This window comes from Dasypus novemcinctus, chromosome 16, assembly GCF_030445035.2.
Source record: "Dasypus novemcinctus isolate mDasNov1 chromosome 16, mDasNov1.1.hap2, whole genome shotgun sequence".
In the NCBI taxonomy this organism is placed as follows: domain Eukaryota; kingdom Metazoa; phylum Chordata; class Mammalia; order Cingulata; family Dasypodidae; genus Dasypus; species Dasypus novemcinctus.
This window is the reverse complement of record NC_080688.1, coordinates 52,423,922-52,446,723: the sequence shown is the minus strand read 5'-3', so window position 1 is coordinate 52,446,723 and position 22,802 is coordinate 52,423,922. Positions and strand designations below refer to the sequence as shown.

Sequence of the window (22,802 nt, the reverse complement as noted above, 5' to 3'; positions counted from 1 at the left end):
TCAGAAAACCATTCTGGGACTTCTCTGAAGAAGGAGCATCACCACAGTGGTCCTGCAGGCTGCACCCAGCAGCCTGGAGAGTGCGCACGGAAGGTCCTTGGCATGGTTGATGTGGTGCCTGGGGCGGGGACAGGTAGTCCAGAGGGGAAGAAAGGGACCAGGCACAGGAACGAGAGACCTGCAATCCTGAAACTGGTCCTGTCCCAGGTGAGCAGGCAGCCCATTGCCACAGAGCAGCCCCTCTCGGGATGGGCACTGGGAGCTGCTGCTGGCTGGCCAGAAGCCCTGTGAAGGGGGAAGTGGTGGGAGAAATGGGAGCAAAAGGTGTGGCCACCATCATAAAATGAGAATGGGGCCCAGCCCCACCCTGGGAATTCTTATCTCTTCCCAGCAGTCACATTCAATACACAGTGGAAGGAGAGTTTTCTTCCTTGCTCCCCAACTTGTAAACAATTTCCTTAGAATATAACTTACTACAGATATTCTTAAGGAAATGTTTTTAAGGGGGCATCTTGATAGTAAAAGTAGTCATGACATTCTGTCACCTTTCTAGCTTTATTAGAAAAAAAGCACAGAGATCGTGCAGACGCCCCCAGGCCTTTGCAGGCCTGGGCATACCAGGTCTGGTCTGTGAAGAAGCTGCAGCCCCATGCCCACCACCAGGATGGAGATCCACAGAGAGGGCAACTTGTCCTTCTACACATCAACCAACCTTGTTTACTAAAGTCATCGCATAAACCAGCAGCTCTGTATCGACCCCGTCTTTTTCCTCCAGTATTTCCATGATGTTTGACCAGGCTTTGACGCCTACAAGGAAAGCAAAAAGCATTAGAGGCAGCAATTTAATGGTCCTTCTTCAACTCTCATCACAGGTTATCCAAGGACTTATCACCCAGTATCCACTGCATCTTCTGGACACCCAATTCCAAATACTCTTAGAGAAGACTTGAGCATGCTTCTGAAAGAATATTTCATAATAGGCACCTCTACACCACATAATCCTTGTGAAAATGTATACTCTTCCATTCAGGATGCCTCTCTACTTGCTTGAAAAATTCCCTCTGTAGTAAATACTTCAGTTTTTTTAAAAACCGATTCATCTACAACTTTTTGGGCCTTTTGTTTCACCCATGGAGTGCAGAAAACTCTTGGTAAGTATTCTTTGTACGTCCATCAGCAGGTCATGATGTCCTGCAAGGTAAGGGGCTGTGGGAAATCTTGACATTCACTCTAGCAGTGGACTCCAAGAGATATCAGTGCAACACTGTCCAGCAAGCATTTCAAGAACAGAAGTATACTGTCCTTATTCAATCAAGGCACAAATACTGTGAGGCACCTGCCAGGGACAAGGACCTGGGTCTAGGGAGGCTGCCCTCAAGAGGGTTAGAATCTAACAGAGCACTTGGGCATGAATATAAGAACGCACCTCAGCACAGAGTAACAACTCCGAAGAGGCACAAGCCCATCAGTCAGTGAGGGAGGTCACCTGCTGTGGGGGTGGCTCCTGAGTGGGGTTCTGCAGAGGAAGACGCATGAAATATTATCCTCAGCCTCCCAGAGAAGACAGGAAAGTGCTTCACCTTCCAAATCATCAAGCCAAGTGCAAGTCTACAAAGGGGACATGACCCTCTTACACTTTTCCTATGACTAAGATAAATATTTGAAGTGAAATGAAATGAAGCAATGCCTTGGCTTGACAGGTATGATGCATGAACTGCTTTTCTGCTTTCTCTATAAAGATCACAAGGGTCTATTGTTTATTTTTCTTGATAAAAGTAAATTCTCAAATAACCTAAGACCAGTGGCTTCCAAATGCTTCTCCTCGAAAAAGTTAGGCCAGAGCTAATTTTATAGCTGGAGAACAAAAGTTCCCCAATGGCAAAGAAGATATCTGTCTTGTCTCTAAGCTATTATAAAGCCTGGCATATAGTAGATGTTTAGTAAAATGTCGCTGAATAGTGAATGGAGAAGCCTGAGTAGGCATGGAGAGGGTTAGGCTGGAGCAGTTTAAAAGGAGCCAGTGAAGTAGATACACACAGTAATAAAAGAGGCAAAGACAGGACAGTTAAAAAAGAAAGAATAGAGATCATACCCTCTCCCAGCAACTGAACAGAAAACCTGTTGCTTGGACCAACTCACCCATCCGGTGAGAATTGGGCAAGCTTCTATGATGCTTTTTAACTCTAAACACAATAGCATGCTCCTTAGTCTGCTAACTGCTTAATTATCTTCTTGTTGATATTCATCCTCAAACTACTTTGAAGTCAACAACCACAGTGGAATGGTTTTTTGAACTCCAACAAAGTTACTCTTTCTGACCTTAAAAGAGTCCATCAGTTTGGTCAGTAAGTCTTGGGTCTCACTGCCAACGTGCAGTTCAAGAGCTCTGAGGGCCTCTGCTTTTGTTTATAACAGGTGCGACTGATGTCACCCACACTTGGCACCAAACCTTCCTATAAAACATGTGTTCTAGTGGCTCACCCTCCTACGGTTAAAAGGGAGACCGCACAGTGAAGAAGCATGTACATGTGCACATCTCATATACACACATGTACCCAATTTTATCCTTCAAAATAAAAATACTCAAACACTGAATTTAATGAAAAATGTGTTCTTCCCCTGTGATATTTGATTCCCTAATACCCATTTGAGAATTTTCAAGTCTGTAAACTTGCATACATTCTTGTACCATTGGGATGAATGTCACTCTCCTTTGATTGTTTTGGGACCAGAAAACAGGAACTATTTAAAAGAATGAAGATGAAGGAGAGGGAACAGTAGGTTGAACCCAACTACCCTTAGCTGGGCTCAAGCTAGGCCTTTGTTAAGTACCAGCATTTTCAATTTTCCTGGGAGTTGCCTCCAGTCAGAACTAAGCAATGCCATGGCCAACTTCTCCCCCTCCCTGTTGCTTGCTCCAAACAGTGTCTGGGGGAGGGAGCAGGAGGTGTGTGTGTGTGGGGGGGGGGTTCCTGCACTAGAATCATAAGTCTTACGATCCTACACCTGCACATAAAAGAAAAAGAATCTGAGCCCCAAAGTAGAGAATGAATGGAGGCTCAGGAGACTCTGTTAATATGTACCTTAGGGGATTACTGTGAGGTTTCACTAAGGCCATATACCGTCTTTTCTCCTTAGCACTGATGGTGTACATCAGGTGATAATTTACTAATCATAATGTCTGTCTCTCCAACTCCACCCACCCCAACACTGGGAAAATGGAACAAGGATCTTTGTTTCAAGCACATTGTCAGTACTCAAATATTTGTCAAATGATGAGTTATACATGAAAAATGCTTAAGACAGTGTCTTTTACAGGGTAGGCTCTCAAATACCTAATTAGAAAGGTTGTTGGTGGCAGCGGCACATAAGCTTACACACTAGGCCTTCCACACAGGCTCCCAGCCCTCTTCCCACCACACCATAGTGCCTATCTCTTAATCCAAAGAAGCACTGAATAAATTGCTCAATACCTTTTTCCCTCTTCCTTTCCCCTCAGTCTCTGCATTAAACAAGGAAAATAAGATAGCACAAAGCCTTATACATGCATTGGCCTGAACTCAAATAGAAGCTTCTCGCAGCACGTTCCATACCTTTCGACAAGATTCGTAAACACTTTTCTTAATTCACCTGCTATAAATAATAATGGAAGTAGAGCTTTTGTTCTGTCAACTTCTAACTTCCATCATAATTTATATGTGCCTCCCAGATGGATATATCCTCAAGCAGAAGCCAGACACGGGATTGCTTGAAAGGACAGCCAGATTTCCCCTCCTGCTAATCATGTGTGATACATATGTTTAAGAAATATGTCGTATCTCATCACCTTACATTCGAATGAAAGCTTGGAATTTCTTCAAAAGAAGTGCTGAACCAAATTAGTGGAACTCAAAATTTATGGTCGAAATTTCCAATTAAGTTAGTTTGGTCATTTGCCTGCTCTCTGTCTGAGAGAAATCTGTACAGTCAGAGGGAAGGCCACCCCTACCCGAGGGGCAAAAGGCTCTAAATCAGTCTCCTGTGGACTATCACAGGAGAAAGGTCAAGGACAGGGAGTCTGATGAGGGCACAGGGTCAAAGCAAGGCTGCTTCATGGACTTCCACGAGTGCTTACTGCCCCTCTCTCTTCCCATCAGCAACCACTAGAAAGGGAAAGTGACTTGAAGATGCCAGGCCAAGAGAAGGACCCAGGCGTGGTGCCCTGCATAGCCCAGAGACTAACTCAAATCTACTTTTTCATCCCAGCCTCTCAGAAAAAGTACCAACTGCCTGGCTCTATTTTTTCTTTTCATTCTTTCATAAATATTTATTAGCCCCTATTGATGGACTTAGATCCCTTCAGCTTTATCCTTGTTCCCTGACTGGCCCACCTTTGGCTGGAGGGTAAATAAATGAACCCTCTGGTTATGCCGGGTGCAGCATGCTCAGTGTTTATAAAGCAACCAGAGGAATGTGTTCTGGACCACTGCATTTGCTTTAGGTGGTAGTGACTTTTGAGGACCCATAGTTTATCTGTTGATTTTATTTGTTGATTCTTTAAATCAGACAGTGTTTATCATCCCAAATGAATTCCTTTCTACTAAAAAAAGAGGTCTATATTTGAACTTGTCCATTCTCCACTCTTTACTCCTCTCCCCTGCCAGAGGAATGAGTCTAAACCTACTTTGAAGGGTGAAATTTATGGCTTATTTATAGACTTGTGTGCAAACAGACATGCTCGGTTTGGCCTCAGTCACCTCTGGCATCTGTCTGCTCTCTCACTCAGCTGAGAGGGAATTGGAGGGCTGCTTCCAAACCTGCTCGGTGGAAGCGCACCTGGAAATCGTGCTGTTCTCTGCAGAACACCGTGATATATTTATAAGTTTAATTCCATCATATGATTCAGGAACAATTTTACTAGCAGTAAAATAGGATGATGTTATATGTATGCATAATAAAAGCACAGCCAAGACCACACATGTCCATAAAGAAACATGCTATCGAAGCCATATGATTAGTTATTTCTGAGTTTTTCCATTAGTACTTTCCCATTTTTTTTTAACAGCTGCCAGTGCTCAGTAGCAGACAGATGATACCAGTTACCAAAAGTTTAAGAAATTTTACAGACAAAAATCATAATAAATGAGAAAATAATTCATTTACTTTCTTTGGTAAAAATTTTTACACACTGGGGAATTACGGTCATCATTTGTCTTGGTAGAGCAATGCAGAACAGAGCAGAGACTATGGCTGGGTCTGTGGACAGAGACTTGGATGTGGGGTGTGAGGCCCTGGGTTCATCTTGGGTCGCTCCTCTACCCCTGAATATCATGCCCTACACAAATGTGGACAACAAGGGACCTGAGCTTCCAGTTCAGCAAAGCCAAAGGAGATCCCCAAGGTCACGAGAAGGCTGCCCCCTGTAACATGACAAGGGCCCACAGGTTACCTGGAATTTAGGACAGGAAGATGAAGAGCCATTAATTGACCTAAAGTAATGCCAGAGTTGGAGGACAGATGAAGGATTTACTTTGCTGTCTTCTAAAACCCCTACCCATGGCTATACCTAATTAACTGGCCTTGGAAAACAGCCCTGGTTTCTGACCATGGGCAGTTTTCATTAAAGATTATCAGCCAGCTCCATGATCTATACTCAGCCAGAGGGTGTTTGCACCTGGCAGCAGAAGGCAACATGCAGCATACCCTCCTATCTGAGATCTACCTCCTGGACTTGCAACCCCTGACCTGGCAAGCAGGTTTGTCTCCTTCACAACCCGCCCCCGCCCCCCAACACAGAGGCCTGGTGCCGCCTCCTGGCCTGAAATCAACCATCTGTTGTGACAGCTGTCTGTGTATGCTTAGGAGGGTATGGGAGCCCCATTCATGGTCCAGGATGGCTTTTGTGAGTGTGCACTCAAACTTTCAAAGCAACTAGTAAGCCACTTTCTCTTGCCTTTGGATTCGGAGCTAGAAAGTGGGTCTCTGAGCAGTGCTAAGTCAGACATAGGAATGGTTCAAATCAAGGAGTGCTATTTAGGCCTCTAGTTTCCTTTGGACAGATCTTAGCAGATTTCTGCATAAGCACATACACATGAAACTGCACACGAACATGTAACAGCATTATCTCTGCCAGGTGAAATTAGAGGGGAATTTTTTATTGCTTTTTTTATACTGTATATTTTTCTTCAGATTTTCTATAGGTATTACTGTTATAATCATACAAAGAATAAATTAATGTCAAGTTTTTGTTCATCAAATCTGTATGGGGATAATAATGATTGAGTCCTACTGGGAAGAAAAACAAAGGAAAAAAAAAAAAGACAAGACAAAACCAACTAACCGGCACTTTAGCTTCAGGTTTCGTGATATTATAAGAGCCACAATCTGTTACCCACTAAATCAGACCCAAAGCTTATTTCTCACCAGTTATGTGTGGAACAACTGCCTGCAAGGGCCAGGTGGGACACCAAGATGAGAGACAGACCCCTGCCCTGGGGGAAGGCACACACGGAGAGACAGAGACGGGCAATGATGACAGCTCAGCAAGAGAGGGGCTCAGGGAACTTTGAGAGCACATGCGATCTGGCCAAGGAAGGAGGGTGTGGTGCAGGGCAGGTGGGAGGTATGGCTGGCAGGTGCACAGGGCCATGGGAATTGGGCTTTATCTGCAAGCACTGGGAAGCCAATGGCAGGTTTTAAAAAGGGAACGATGTGACCAAATTTGTTTTGGAAAAGTCCTGCCATTAGCAGAGACCAGGGCAGCATTTAGGGTGATAAATGATGCCGGGTGGTGAGAGACAAAGAAGCCCCAATTAAGGTGAGGCAATGACATGGAGGGACGGAAGGGAGAAGGTTCAAGGAATACCCAGGAGGAGGAATCAATGCAGCGTTGTATCAGGTGAGGAGAGGAAGAAGGCAGGGCAACCCTGCGAGAGATCCCAAGGGGGATGGGAAATAGAAGGAGCGGTTTCCATATCGTTGCAGTGGTGGGGTCTGGGGAGAAGGATAAAGATTAGTTCATTTTCTGACTTGTCCAGGTAAGCCCACAAGGGCTTTTTTTTTTATGTCAAACCATGTTTCATCCCTAATCTTTGTATACTTACAATTCTAAAAAAATATGTTTCCTGCAGTGGGAAGTCCACACACAGGAGATGAAACATCCATATAACTGTTTCAAATGTAACAAGTGTGGAAGTCTTCCTACATTAGACATTTTTACTTTGATTGAAATAGGGGGTGGGGACTACTCACCTTTTTTTGTGTCAACCTCAGAGACGGCCTGAATTAAAAGAGGTGCGTTTGACTCCGAGTACTCCACAAAGACGAGCAGCAGCTTCAGGGCTGTCTTCACCACCAGGCGGAACTGGGCAGAAAAAATAAAACCATCATGTGGCTGCAGATGGCCCTTCCCATCTGAAAGCGGCTTCCTCCTAACAGGAGCTGGCACCTGGAGCCTCCTGCAGCCTCGACACCTTCTCAGCGATTCATACAGATTCCTTCACTCGAATCTCACAGGAACCTGGGAGGCAGGAGCTACTATTATCCCCATTGCACGGACCAGGAAACTGAGGCACAAACTAACCAGCCCAGGATCACTCATCTAGTATGAAGCAGAACCAAAATTTGAACCCAGGGCATTGGGCCCCAGAGCTCTCCCCCAGAGGACTGAACCATGACAGTGGCTGCTGAGTCCGTTATTTCATTTCATCCCAAGTGTGGCACTGTGAGGAAGGAACTATCACAACTGCCATTTTTCTGGTGAAGAAACAGGCACAGCAAGGTTAAAGGTCACACAGCTAGCTCAGGATAAGCAGGAACCTGAACCAAATAGTAGAAAAGCAATGTGGCCCAAGTCATAGGGCCTCCACCTACCACATGGGAGGACCCGGGTTTGATCCCTGGGGCCTCCTGGTGAAAAAGAAGCGAAAGCGTGCCTGCTCAGCAAGCCAGTACCTGCGTGGTGAGCTGAGTGCCTGCACAGTGAGCTGAGTGCCCACGTGGTGAGCCGAGTGTCTGCACAGCGAGCTGCGTGCTCGCGTGGGTGCCCGCGTGGCGAGCCAAGTGCCCATGCAAATGAGTCATCAACAATGATGACACAACAAGAAAGGGAGAGCCAAGGTGAAGCACAGCAGAGACCAGGAACTGAGATGGGACAATTGATAGGGAACCTCTCTCCACATCAGAGGTCCCCAGGATCAAATCTAGGTGAATCCTAGAGGAAAAAGATGAGAAGACAAAAAGAGAAATAGATACAAAAGATCACACAGCGAATGGACACAGCAAAAACAGCAGGGCAGGGGAGAGGGAGGGGAATAAGGAAAAAAAAAGAAGTAGTAAAAGCATCTGGGACCTTAAAACCCACACCCGCTGGGCCCAGGACACAGCATTTATGAGGAGCCACACATTGGCCAGAGGCCTACCTTCACGCTCCTGGACCCTGTGCCCTCAGAAAGGTCACAGGTCACTAACCCTCAGGTGTGACCTCTGCAGGAGAAAATCCCTCTGTTGAAGCTGCCAAGGATTCCTAACTCCCGTTCAGCCAGCCCTGGGGCTGCTGCAGCCTGGTCTGCCCACCCCCTACCCCCACCCCAGGTGCTGCAGCACCCCATCACCCATGTCTCCTTTCCCTTGGCCCTGACCAGCTTCCTACCCGTGGGCCTGCCTTCAAAGGTCTCCACACCAGTCGTCTCCTGTAAACAGGCTCAAATCACGCAGTCCGCTTGTCAACCCCCCACTCTCCCTGCCCAGGCATGGGCAGTAATTGCTCTCAAGTGGATGTGGGGCAGCTTATTCACATTTTGCCTGCAGGGCCTGGAACTACACTTGGTAGGGTATGGGTGTTTGGAGGCTTCTGCTCATTGAATTAATCAGTTAATGGCCAAGCCAGTCAATCAATGACCAATCACCCACCCCCTCAGCCTCCCACGCCAAGGTTGGGGAGAATCATCTCTGGGCTCATCATTTACTCTGCAGCCTGAGGAAGACTCAGTGCCTCCTGGAAGCATCTGCTCACATCAAGGTGTAGGGATGCGGGTTTGGTAACTTCCAGGTGAGGCCAAGGAGGAGACTACACTGTGCATTCCAGGGTGAACAGCTTAAAAACACACCCACCCAAGTCATTTCTCCAAAGCCATGCACACACCTTTACCGCCTTGCCCTTTCCTTCCCTGTCATCCCACCTAGCAAACCACCTGCCTTTTCTGTTTTTCTACTCTCCAGCCAGAGTGCCGTTTCTCAGCTCCTCTCTATAGAAAAACTTTTCAAAAGAGTTGCCACACTCCCTGGCTCCATGTCCTCACTCCCCACTGATGCCTCAACCCAATCCAAGAGGGTTTCTATTGCCGTCACTTAAGCCAAACTGCTCCTGTCAAGGTTGCCAGTGACTTCAATGTTGTCAGATCTGGTGGTGACTTCTGTGCTCATTTTAGCTCAGCCTCTCAGCAGCACATGACACAATTAGTTGATCTCTCCAGAAGCAATTTCCTCTCACTGTGGGAGACTAGAGTCTCCTGCCCTCAGTGGCCACTTCTTTGCTGGCTCCTAGGGCACTCAACTGCTAAGAGTGGGAAGGATTCCACATTCACTCCTGTCCTCTCTTCCCTTTTCTTTCCACTCACTCTTGAGAAAAGTTTATGTAGTCACTTAGCTTTAAATTCCACTTGTGACCTCATGCTAAATGTTTCTCTTCAGGTCTGACCAAACTCCTGAACCATGTAGTCCTATACCCACTTGATTCCTGACTTCTCTACTCAGATGCTCAAATCCAACAAGGCCTAAACAGAACTCTTGAGTTTCACTCAGGCTAATTCCACCCACCTGCCATCCTAGCCCATTCCTTCCAGTCTCCCCATCTCAGTACAAGACACCACCATCCACTAAGTGGCTCTATGGACACAAATCCATCTACAACAAATCCATCTACCAGTCCTGTCAGAGTATCCTTCAAGATCTGCCCTGAGCATACATATAAGGTGTATAAATGTGTTTAAATGTTCATGGGGCATTGCCACAGTAGGTGGAGATTCACACAATAACTGAAAGAATATTGAATTCCCATCCTGGGGAGAGCTGTCACATTCTCTAATGGGAGAGCAACAATTCCCCAGGTGCAGAGGCAATGACTAGTGAAGAAGGATGGTCCATTGATAGACACTTGATATTGACAACTATGCTTATAAGCCTTTGTTCTTGAAATTGCACTTAGCCTAGTGCAGTAGGATGCCTAAGAGTTACCTCCTGAAAGCCTCCATGTTGCTCAAATTGGCCACTCTCTAAGCCAAACTCTGCATAAAAATGCATTATCTACTCCCAGCATGGGACCTGACTCCCAAGGATGAGCCTCCCTGGGTACCAAGGGATTACTACCAAGCACCAACTAGCAATGCAACTGGAAAAAGACCTTGAATAAAAGCGGGAAGGGAAACGGACTTTGGCCCAGTGGTTAGGGCGTCCATCTACCATATGCGAGGTCCGCGGTTCAAACCCCGGGCCTCCCTGACCCGTGTGGAGCTGGCCATGCGCAGCGCTGATGCGCGCAAGGAGTGCCGTGCCACGCAAGGGTGTCCCCCACGTGGGGGAGCCCCGCGCGCAAGGAGTGCCGTGCCACGCAAGGGTGTCCCCCGCGTGGGGGAGCCCCACGCGCAAGGAGTGCGCCCGTGAGGAGAGCCACCCAGCGTGAAAAGAAAGAGCAGCCTGCCCAGGAATGGCGCCACCCACACTTCCCGTGCCGCTGACGACAACAGAAGCGGACAAAGAAACAAGATGCAGCAAATAGACACCAAGAACAGACAACCAGGGAAGGGGGGGGAAATTAAGTAAATAAATAAATCTTTAAAAAAAAAGAGTGGGAAAAGGTAAAGACAAATGAGTTTATATGGCTAAGAGACTTCAAAGTGAGTTGGGAAGTCATCTGAGGTGTAACACTTGTGCACGTCTCAGCAGGATCTCATAGACTGCCAAAGTAGACACTACTCCAAACAGTGGGGCTCCTGAGGGTTCTGGAGACCAAGGTCCTAAGGTTATGACAGATAGCTCTGGAGTTCGGTGCCTTGCCAGTGGGCCCTACTTTGGAATTTGTGCTCCCGAGTGTGACAGCATTGGACTCAGTTGTGACTTCTCTGTACATGCCTCTTCTGTCCCTTCTATTTGAACCTGTAATTGGTGCTGGAGGTGGTAGGTATATGTCCAAGAGAATTGAATCTTTGGGCTTCCCATGTACCAGCTGGGCCCTGAGCATCAGCAAAGTTGCAATACCTACTCTCCAGTTCATTGGACTCACCTAGGACAACTAACAAGGAGGTAAAGATGGACAACCACCATACTAAGGAACTAAGAGAGTCTTCAACTGCAAGCAAAACAGTCCAATCCATCAGTCATATGGGATCAAGGCCCCTCTCAATTAGAGCTGGAGTGGGTATCACCATCCCAGGATCCTTCCTTAGGATTGGGGGATAAAATATGGTCTGGAGTAGACTTACTGGTATTCTACTATAGACTTACTGTGATTCTAGTAATGGAAGAAATTATATCATTGGCATAGAGACAGCGGCCACTGGAGGTGCTGAACGCAGGGAGAAGGAAAAAGAGGTGTAATATGGGGGCATTTTTGGGAGTTGGAATTGTCCTGAATGACACTGCAATGACAGATACAGGCCATTATATATCCTGCCATAACCTACAGAATTGAGTGGGAGAGAGTACAAACTACAATGTAAATTATAATCCAGGCTTAGTGGCAATGCGCCAAATGTGTTCGTCAATTGCAAAGAATGTACCACACTAATGAAAGAAGTTGTTAATGTGGGGAAGGGTGGGAGGTGTAGAGAGTGGGGCATATGGATATCCCTTATATTTTTTATGTAACATTTTGTATAATCCAAGTATCTTTAAAAAAAAAAACCCAACAAAATACATATTAAAAAAAAAAGATCTGCCTTGAGTCCATCCATTTCTCCATCTTCCCTGTCCACCCTGGACCTTCATGATAGCCTCCTAAGCGCTCCCAGTCTTGCCTCCAATCATCAGCCAGGTTGATCATGGTACTATTCTACTCTCCACCCCCCAGCTGTTCCCCATCGCACATAGAACAAAACTCAACTTCTGCAGGCTTTACATCCTGGCCCCTTCCAAATTCTCTCACCTCCTCCTCTTACTTTCCCTCTTGCCCAGTTTGCTCCAACCATCTAGCTTTCTTGAGTCATGGAAGTGTTTTTAACACACCGAAGCTTGCTAATGCTTTGGGACCTCTCATTGACTATTCCCTCTGCCTGGAACATGCTTCCTGTGGCTCTTCACAAGACCGGTCTCTTCTCATCCCTCAGATTTGAGAAATTTCCCCTCATTGGAAATGCTTCTTCTGACTGTGCCATCTAAAGGAGCCCTTTGGTCACTATCCCATCACCCTGATTTATTTTCTTGACATCATTTATCATGACCAAAGACTACTATATAGACATTTGTTCACTCTGGTCCCCTGCTGGAACATAAGTGGCAAAGTCGTGGTTTTATCTAGAATGGTGCCTGGCCCCAAGGTGTTGCTCCATCAGTACTGCACATGAAGGGCAGGCTGGTTCATCACTCTCCCTGAGGCTTAGTCTCCAAGTCCATCCCCATTATGTTATGTGAAACAAGTCACCTTGGCCCCAGGTTCCATTTGCTACCTCATCAAGGTCCTCAGCCAAACCAAGGTCACTTCACAAATCCGAGGGGATGTAGTGACTTGGGCTTCTGTTTTCATGACTGTGTTCTTACTACACTGTGAACTGAATTCTTTAGAGGGTTTTGAGCTCCTTGAGCCCCATATTTAGTCCCCTACTCTCTAAGAAGAGATTAAATTGCCGAGTATTTTTCTCAACTACAAGGTTGGGGATAGAGGAAGGGGAAGATATGACAATGAACTGTGCCATCTTTGTGCATTAGTGACTGAAGAAGTTTCTTCCAGTAAATTTTTTAAAAAAAGCAAAACCAACAACCTAGCAAGTCCAAACTTGGCTACTTCCTCAGTGGGTGGACTATTGTTATGCGGTTTAAACCTTCTAAATGCCTTCCTGGGAAAGAACCTGGCTGCTGCCCAGCCCCACTCCCCCCTTACCTGGTCTCACCAGGGCCTCCTTATGCCCCCATGAAGGCACCTTCTGAACATCTGCAGTCCCGGGGCTTTGGCTGACTTGGCCCTAAAGACTCAGAATCCCTGAGCCATTTTCCTTAAGAGGCTCTCTAATTAAGAAACTACTGTTTTCTAGCAAAGCCTTCCTTTCCTATTGGTTTCTTCATGCCTGTTCATGTCTCTTTCCCCTTTGTTGTAAGGCTCTGTTTGGAGCTCTTTTTGGCATTATAATTTTACTTTTAAAAAAAGTCCCCCAACCTTTTGATTCATGATTTTAGGTCTCTATGAATTTGGCTTCTATTGAATCTGAGTTTATGTTTATGAACATTTGGCAACTTTATTACAGAAATTTAATAAACATATTAGAGAAACTAGTTTTTAAAAAAAGAGCATTAGAATATTAATTTTATGGAAATGCAAGGTACTAATTACAAACATGTTCTAACTAATCATCAAAATATATTCAATAGGACTTCTCCTCCTCAGAAATGCCTTATTAGCATCCCTGCATAGACTTGACAGTAATGAAAAAACATTACTTCAAAAGAATTCTACATCAAACCCTCATTTATCTGGAAAGCACTTAATTCAATGCCCTCAAGTATCTGGAATGTAGTCAAAGCCTCCAAAGCCGTGGAGCCAGAATGGATGCCACATGCGCACTCTATCAAGTCTGAGCACGCTCTTCATCTCAAAGCTCTTAAAAACCCTCACTTAATGCCACCTGCATTTATTTTAGAGGTATTCTAATAGGAGTGTTTCTTGAGATTCCCACTTTAGGTCTGCAGAGAGGCAAACTAACATGGACACAACAGAACAAATGAGAGAGGCAGGTCCACAGTGACAGCGAGAGTGTGGCTTGTGAAGAGGGAGGAGGGGCGTGAGCTGCACAGATGCTGAAGAGACAGCACGGCTCAGTTCAGATGCTGACAGTTTTCTCAAATGGACACACCAGTGCAGTGTCTCTCCAATCTGGGCTCATTTCAATTCTGCCCACCACGCCACCATGTTCTAGTGAGAGTTTCAGTGACTGAGGGGCTCATTTGTCCATCTGTTTAGCACCAAGGGAAAATCCATAAGAATCAATTCTCATTTTCATGGAACATCTGACAGCATGGAAGACAAAGCAAACAGTCACAAAACAGTTAAACAGAGATACACAACAACAAAAGGGTCACTTCTAGAGTTAGTGGTCCAAAGGTGAATGGACTGATTCAGGGGGGCCTCCAGAGGTTCTGAATGGCCACTTGCTAAGGCTGTTGTAAGAAGGAATTCATAACCTGGACAAAGGGTGGACTGGCTGACCCCATTTAAGGTCCCTTCCCATCCCAAGGTTCTCTGCATCTACTTTCAACATCTCAAATGCCTTCCAGATGGCCAGCACACAGCAAAGGTCTACGAAGGAACAATGAAGCCATGGTCCTGACTTCAAGCAGATGCTCAACCAGCTGCTGAAAGAGGACCCCAAACACCACCACGCTGCACTGATGAAGAGGCCCTCAGAGCCGTGGCACTGAGGACAGGAGCCAACAGATGGTATGTCCCAGAGACACCTCTCAAAGTATGATGAGAGTTGGACAGGCTTGAGCTGGTTCTGAAATTCCAGGCTTTTGTGGAGTTCAAGATGTGAGAAGGCTTTTGGGTTTCCAGTCACACAAATAATCCCACTTCCTTTGAGCTAGAGGAAACACACCAGGGAGGGGTGTCTAGGCTCCACCTTTGGACGACATGTTACCTACTATTCACCTAATTACATTCTAGGAAATAATCATTCTACTTCAACTCTATCATTATAACCAAGGAAGAAAATCATGGTTTATATCATTTTAAAACATGTAGCTAAATCATAACATATAATAAAAATCTAAACAATCCCTTAAATGAGTGGAAGGTGGACGACAGGAACATGCAGCCAGCATGGGAATTGTTGTGCATCTCAAACTATTTAGCACATTTTGAGGGTGATTGGCTGAGCTTATACTTTCTGCCACAGCCATTGTTTTGTACTCTCAGGTCCCACTCAGCATAAAACAGATGTCATGAACCTTCTGAGGGTCAGAGATATCTGTTGATGGGCAAAGTAACAGTTTTCAGGTCAAGCCTCAGTCTGGGGACTGGCATCAGGATCCATAAACAACTTGGGGTCCCAATGTCACCTCCAGACCAGGAAAGTGGGCCAGAGGGGGGGGTAGCAGAATGGTGGTAAACATAGTGTTTTGTTGTTTTTGTATTTTCCAGGTCAACCCACAGAGGGGTATGGCGTCAGCCTCTGCAGAACAAAGCTGTCTAAGTTTTAGATAAAATGTAACCACCAGATGTATAAGAACAGAATAAAAGACAGTAATTCTGCACTAAAATCAAACTGGAAGTCACTTTACGTTTTATTGTTCTTCAAAAAACACAAGAACTATACTTAACAAGTTAAATATATTGCTCATTAAGTACAAATAAAAGTATTTAAAAATCTTCAAATTCCTATTCCTTTTCTAAAATGCAACAAATATTTTAAAAATTTCCAAACCTCAGAATTTAAATTACAAAAAGGAGTAGGAAAACATGCTTCATTTTATTTGTTTTCTTTTCCACTAAAAAACAAAAAAGCATAAATGCATGGTATAAAAATAGATACTGATCATTAAAACTGCATTAGAAATCTGGAAGATAACTTGATACAGAAAGCTTTGGCACCTTGTTTACAAGCTTACCAGCACATCATAATGGCATCTAAAAATAATTTCTTCAAGGGCATTAGAGTACTTATCTTTAAGAACTCCTCATTCAAACATTTTATTTCAGTGACATACATAAGAAGTTCAGAATGGACCCTGAGGTCTGGGTAATTGGTTATCAAACAACCCAGCAGACAGCTCAGACATCAACTTGTTCCTCTCCCAACCTCTAATAGGTTTGCAGGTTGTCTGCAAAATAAGGAAGGTCTTACCAGAAATAAAGTTGGAATGCAAACAGAAGTCTGGGCCTTGGCCAGCAGGTGTTGGTGGGAAGAGTAGAGAGACCAAGATTGGTACATCTGCCAGGACAGAAGTCCCAGGATCCAAAATCAGGTGCTGTGGCCTCAGAGCCTAATGACCAACCTGCTGCTGCCCCAATGCAATTTGCAGAAAAGGGACCAACTTTGTGAGTGACAAAGTAGCCAAGTGGTAGGTTGGCAACCCCTTACATTTTGACTCTTTAATGGATAGGAAATGTTAAAGAAAGTAAAATACAGCAGACTATTTGAAACAATTAAAATGAAAAAAATATGGGATCCAAGAAGGCAGAGTAAGGAGCAGCAGGCCGCACTTGTCCTCCGGAAGCAGTAGGAAGGCAGGTAGGCTTACCAAGCAGGTATAGGGGAAGCGGCAGGCTGCTGACCAACATGGATGGTAGGTGAGGGGGACCCCAGCTGGGTTCCAGGGGAGCAGTGGGGCCATTAGGCAATTCACATGAATGGCCAACAAGGGAGGGGCCCAGCCAGGTGGTGTGGGAGCAGCAGTGAGTGGTGCAGGTAGAGGCCTACCCAGAAGCCAGTGGGAGGCCCAGGTTTTTGTGTATGAGTATGTTTTTCTTCTTTTTTTTTTTCCTCTTCTTCTTTTATTTTTCCTTTCTTCTCTTCATTTTTCTTTTCTTCCTTTTTCTCTTTTTTCTCCTATTTTTTTTCCAATTAAACACAGACAATTCTAAATACATAGAATAAGCCGAACCAAACATCAATGAAAAGACTTAACACAAAACCAAACAGAAATAAAGTGCCAGGCAAGAGAGAGAAACTGACTAACAGAGTAAACCCATCAAAATAAACAGGTGCCTATACATCAGTAAAAAAATTACAAGCCATAGTAAGAAACAAGAAAATATGGTCCAAAGGAACAAACTAGTGCGGATGGAGGAGATGCAGAATTTGGACCTAATCAAAGATATCCACACAAATCTAAATCAACTCAAAGAGATGAAGGAAGAGATAAAGGATGCTAAGAAGACATTGGGCAAGCATGCAAAAAAACCCTGTAAACATACATAAAAAATAACAGATTTTATGGTAATGAAAGTCATAACATCAGAAAGTAAAAATATACTAAGATCACCCTAGAGTAGAGCTGAACAGGCAGAGGAAAGAATTAGTGAGTTAGAAGATAGGACATCCAGAATCAGAGAGATAGAAAAGAGAAAGAAAAAAAAAACGGGGGAAAAAAATGAATAGGGACCGAGGGAATTGAATGTCAGCATGAACAGCACAAACATAAGCTTTATGGGTGTCCCAGAGGGAGAAGAGAAGGGAAAAGGGAAAAAGGAGCAATTGAGAAAATAATGGTCAAAAGTTTCCCAACTCTTATGAGGGACATGGATGTACATGTCCAGGAAGCACACCATACTCCAAACAGAATAAATCCTGACTGATCTACTCCATGACACATACTAATCAGACTGTCAAATGCCAAAGATAAAGAGAATCCTAAAGGTGGCTAGAGAAAAGAGGTTAATCACACACAAGTGATGCTCCATAATATTAAGTATTGATTTCTCATCTGAAACCATGGAAGTAAGAAGGCAGTGGTAGGACATATTTAAAGTACTGAAAGAGAAAAACTGTTGGCCAAGAACTTTGTACCCAGTAAAATTGTCTTTCAAAACTGAGGCAGAACTTAAAATATTCACAGATAAACAGAAATTGAGATATTCATCATAAGAGTCCTGTCCTTCAAGAAATACTAAAGGGAGTTCTGCAGGTTGAAAAGTAAAGACAGGAGAGAGAGGTTTGGAGAAGAGCATAGAAAGGAAGATTATTTGTAACAGTAACAAATAATCTATGTAAAAAGAGAAAAATAAGATACATCATATAAAATCCTAATGATAAAATGGTTGAAGCAAGTATGACCTTTACAGTAATAACATTAAATGTTAATGGATCAAACTTCCCAATAAGAGACACAGATTGCCAAAATGGATAAAAAGAAATTATCCACCTATCTGCTGTTTACAAGAGAGTCACCACAGACCAAGGACATAAATAGGTTGCAGGTGAAAGGCTGGAAAACAATTTTCCATGCAAACAGTAACCAAAAGAAAAGTCATACTAATATAAGACAAAATAGACTTGAAATGCAAAACTATTATAAGAGACAAACAAGGGAACTATATATTAATAAAAGGGGCAATCTACCAAGAAGAAAGACCATAAATACGTATGGCCCTAACCAGGTGCACCAAAATATATGAGGCAAACACTAGCAAAACTGAGGGGAGAAAGATATCTCTACAATAATAGTGGGGCACTTCAATACACCACCTTCAGCAATAGAACATCTAGACAGAGGATCAATAAACAAACAGGTCTTAAATAATATATTAAAGGAACTAGACCAAATGGGCATATATAGAACACTGTGCCACCAAACAGCAGAATATATATTCTTCTCGAGTGCTCCTGGATCATTCTCCAAGATAGACCATATGTTAGGTCACAGAACAAGTCTCAATGAATTTACAAAGATTGAAATTATACAAAGTACTTTCTCTGACCACAATGGAATGAAGTTGGAAGTCAATAATGGATAAAGAACTGGAAATTCACAAATAGATGGAGGTTAAACAACAAACTCTTGAAAAATCAGGGGGTCAAGGAGGAAACTGCAGGAGAAATCAGTAAATACCTAAGGATAATGAAAATGAGAATGCAACATATTAAAACTTATGGGATGCAGTGAAGGCAGTCCTGAGAGAGAGAGAGATCTATAACCCTAAATGCCTACATTTAAAAAAGAAGAAAGAGATAATTTCAAAGCTCTAACTGCAAATCAGGAGGAACTAGAAAAAGAACAGCAAACTAATTCCAAAGCAAGCAGAAGGAAACAAATAGCAAAGGTTAGAGCAGAAATACATGGAATTGAGAAATAAGAGAGAGAATGAACAAAATCAAAAGCTGTTTTTTTGAGAAGATTAATAAAATTAACAAGTCATTAAATAGACTAACAAAGAAAAAAGAGAGAAGATGTAAATAAATAAAATCAGAAACAAGAGATGGAACATCACCACTGACCCCAAAGGAATAGAAATGATAAGATGATACTATGAAAAACTGTATGACAACAAATTGGACAACTCAGATGAAATGGATGAATTTCTAGAAACACATAAATGACCTACACACAAATGACAAGGAGGAAATAGGAGCCTTCAATAGACCAAGCAAAAGTAATAAGATTGAATCAGTCCTTAAAAACCTCCCAAAAAAGAAAAGCCCAGACCAAGATGACTTCACAGCTGAATTCTACCAATCTTTCCAAAAAGAACTAATACCAATCCTTCTCAAACTGTTCCAAAAATTAAAGGGGAAGGAATATTACCTAACTCATTCTATGAAGCTAACCTTATCACCCTAATATCAAAGCCAGGTAAAGATACTACAACAAAAGAAAATTACAAACTGATCTCTTTTCCTCATCAAAATACTTGCAAATTGAATCTAACAATGCATTAATTATATACCAAGATTAAGCAGGTTTTATCCCAGCTATCCAAGGATGGTTCAACATAAGAAAATCAATTAATGTAATACAACACATTAACAGATCAAAGGAAAAAAAATTACATGATCATCTCTCTCAATGAAGGAAAGGCATTTGACAAAACTTAGCATCCTTTTTTGATAAAAACATTTCAAAAGATAGGAATAGCATGATAAAGGGCATATATAAAAAACTTACAGCTAACATCATACTCAATGGTGAAAGGTTAAAAGCTTTTCCTCTAAGATCCAGAACAAAACAAGGATACCCACTGTTACCAGTGTTATTTATCATTGTGTATGAAGTTCTTGCTAGAGTAGTTAGGCAAGAAAAATAAATAAATGGCATCCAGATTGGAAAAGAAATAAAATTTTCACTATTTGCTGATGACATGATCCAATATATACAAAGTCCTGAAAAATCTACAACAAAGTTACTAGAGCCAATAAACACGTTTAGCAATGTAGCAGGATATAAGATCATCACACAAAAATCAGTAGAGTTTCTATATACTAGAAATGGGCCATCTGAGGAAGAAATTAGGAGAAAATTCCATTTATAATAATAACTAAAAGAATCAAATATCTAAGAATAAATTTAAATAAGGATATAAAGGACTTGTATGCAAAAAACTATATAACATTGCTAAAAGAAACCAAAGAAGACTAAATAAATGGAAGGACCTTCCATGTTCATGGATTGGAAGACTAAATATCATTAAGCTGTCAATTCTACTCAAACTGATATACAGATTCAACATAACCCCAATAAAAAGTCCAATAGCCTTTTTAAAATGCAGTAATGGAAAAGCCAATTATGAAATTTATTTAAAAGGATTAGGGGCATGGAATAACCAAAAACATGTTGAAAAAGGAGAAGGAAGTTGAAGGACTCATACTACCTGACTTTAATGCACATTACAAAGCTACAATGGTCACAACTGCATGGTATTGGCACAAGTATAGATATACTGACTAATGGAACCAAATTGAGAGTTCAGAAATAGACCTGCTCGTCTACAGTCAACTGATATTTGACAAGGCTGCCAAATCCACTCAACTGGGAAAGAATAGTTTCTTCAACAAATGGTGCTGGGAGAACTAGATATGCATATCCAAAAGAATGAAAGAGGATCCCTATTTCATGCCCTATACAAAAATCAACTCAGGGAAGTGGCTTTGGCTCAACTGATAGAGCATCTGCCTACCACATGGAAGGTCCATGGTTTAAACCCAGGGCCTCCTGACCCATGTGGTGAGCAGGGCCATGCACAGTGCTGATGTGCACAAGGAGTGCCATGCCACACAGGGGTGTCCCCCATGTAGGGGAGCCCCATGCACAAGGAGTGCACCCCGTAAGGAGAGCCCCTCTGTGCAAGAAAAGTGCAGCCTGCCCAGGAGTGGCACCACACACACACAGAGCTGACACAGCAAGATGATGCAACAAAAAGAGACACAGATTCCCGATGCCACTGATAAGCATGCAAGCGGACACAAAAGAACACACAGCAAATGGACACAGAGAGCAGACAACAGGGTGGGGGGGGGGAGGGGAGAGAAATAAATAAAATAAATCTTTTTAAAAAATTAACCCAAGATGAATCAAAGATCTAAATATTAGAGCCAGGACCATAAAATTCCTAGAAAATAATGTAGAGAAGCATCTATAAGATCCTGTGGTAGGCAATAGTTTCATAAACTTTATACCCAAAGTGTGAGTAATAAAAGAAAAAATAGATAGGTCTCTTCAAAATTAAAAATTTTTGTGTTTCAGAGGAATTTGTCAAGAAAGTAAAAGGTAGGCTACTCAATGGGAGAAAATAATTTGGAAACCACTTATCCAATAAGGGTTTAATATCCAGCATATATAAAGAAATCCTACAACTCTACAATAAAAAGACAAATAAGCCAACTAAAATATTGGGAAAAGACTGAACAGTCATCTATTCAAAGAGGAAATACAAACGGCTTAAAAAAACATGAAAGGATCCTCAACATCATTAGCTATTAGGGAAATGCAAATCAAACTATAATGAGATATCATTTCATACCTATTAGACCGGCAGCTATTTAAAAACAGCAACAACAACACAACCTACAAGCATTGGAGAAGAAGTGGAAAAACAGGGACATTCATTCACTGCTGGTGGGAATGTCGAATGGTACAGCCGCTGTGGAGAACAGTTTGGCAGTTCCTCAGGAAGCTAAGTATAGAATTGTCATATGATCTGGCAATCCTGTTACTAGGTTTATAGCCAAAATAATTGAAAGCAGGGACACAATGAGATATATGCCCATCTACGTTCATTGCAGCATTATTCACAATTTCCGAAAGATGGAAGCAACTCAAGTTGCCCATCAAAATATGAATGGATAAATAAGATGGTGCTTATACATATGATGGAATATTATTCAGCTGTAAGAAGGAATGAAGTACTAATGTATGCAACAACAAGGACCCTATGTTGAGTGAAATAAGCCAGACACAAAAGGACAAAAACTTTATGATCTCACTGATATGAACTAAGCATAGTGAGCAGACTGATGAAGGTAGAGTATGGAAGAGAGGTTATCAGAAGATAGAATGAGTACAGAATGGTGAATTGATGCTCAATTTGTACAGAATTTATAATTAGTTTGATTGTAATGTTTGGAAATGGACAGGTGACAATTGTGTAGCCATGTGAGTGTAATTAACTGTGCTGAAATGTGTGTATTAACATGATTGAAAAGATGTAGTTTTGGGTTGTATATATTGCTAGAAAGAAAGCTAGAGGATAAAATGGGACTGTATAACCGTGAACTTTGTGGTAGGTGAGGATTGTTGTTAATACAAATATAAGAATGTTCTTTCAAAATCTATAACAAAGGTATGTCACAAAGGGGTGCTGATAGTTGGTGGGGGGGTATATGGGAAAAATGCACCTAAAGCATACTTCTATGGGATATAAATATATCCTTGTTGCCATAAGTATGTTTTCTGGATAGAGAGAAGCCCGCATAGTAGCTAACAAAATAGTAAACTTCCCTTCTGGAGAAGTCCTGCTACTTTCTCAATAAGAAAGCAAAAACAAAACAAAAAACAAACAAACAAAAAGAAACCCCAAAACTCTGGAATATATAAGCCTAGTCTAATAAAGAAAACAGGGACATAAGCCAAGCACTTGCTCTTGATCTTAATTCTTGCACTTATGAACCTTATTCCCATAACAATGA

General features: G+C 42.7%; 1 protein-coding gene across 17 annotated transcripts in view; it reads right to left on the bottom strand.

Annotated features, from left to right (window-relative positions):
* The window catches only part of FHOD3 (formin homology 2 domain containing 3), a 537,731-nt gene that overhangs the window by 195,597 nt on the left and 319,332 nt on the right, over nt 1–22,802 (bottom strand). For all 17 annotated transcript variants that reach the window (XM_058277150.2, XM_058277152.2, XM_058277160.2 and 14 more), the window contains exons 7-8: nt 7,231–7,342; nt 713–807 (exon numbers count right to left, since the gene is read on the bottom strand). In XM_058277150.2, coding sequence (XP_058133133.1) covers nt 713–807; nt 7,231–7,342 — 207 coding nt within the window. The remainder of the gene's footprint in view (nt 1–712; nt 808–7,230; nt 7,343–22,802) is intronic.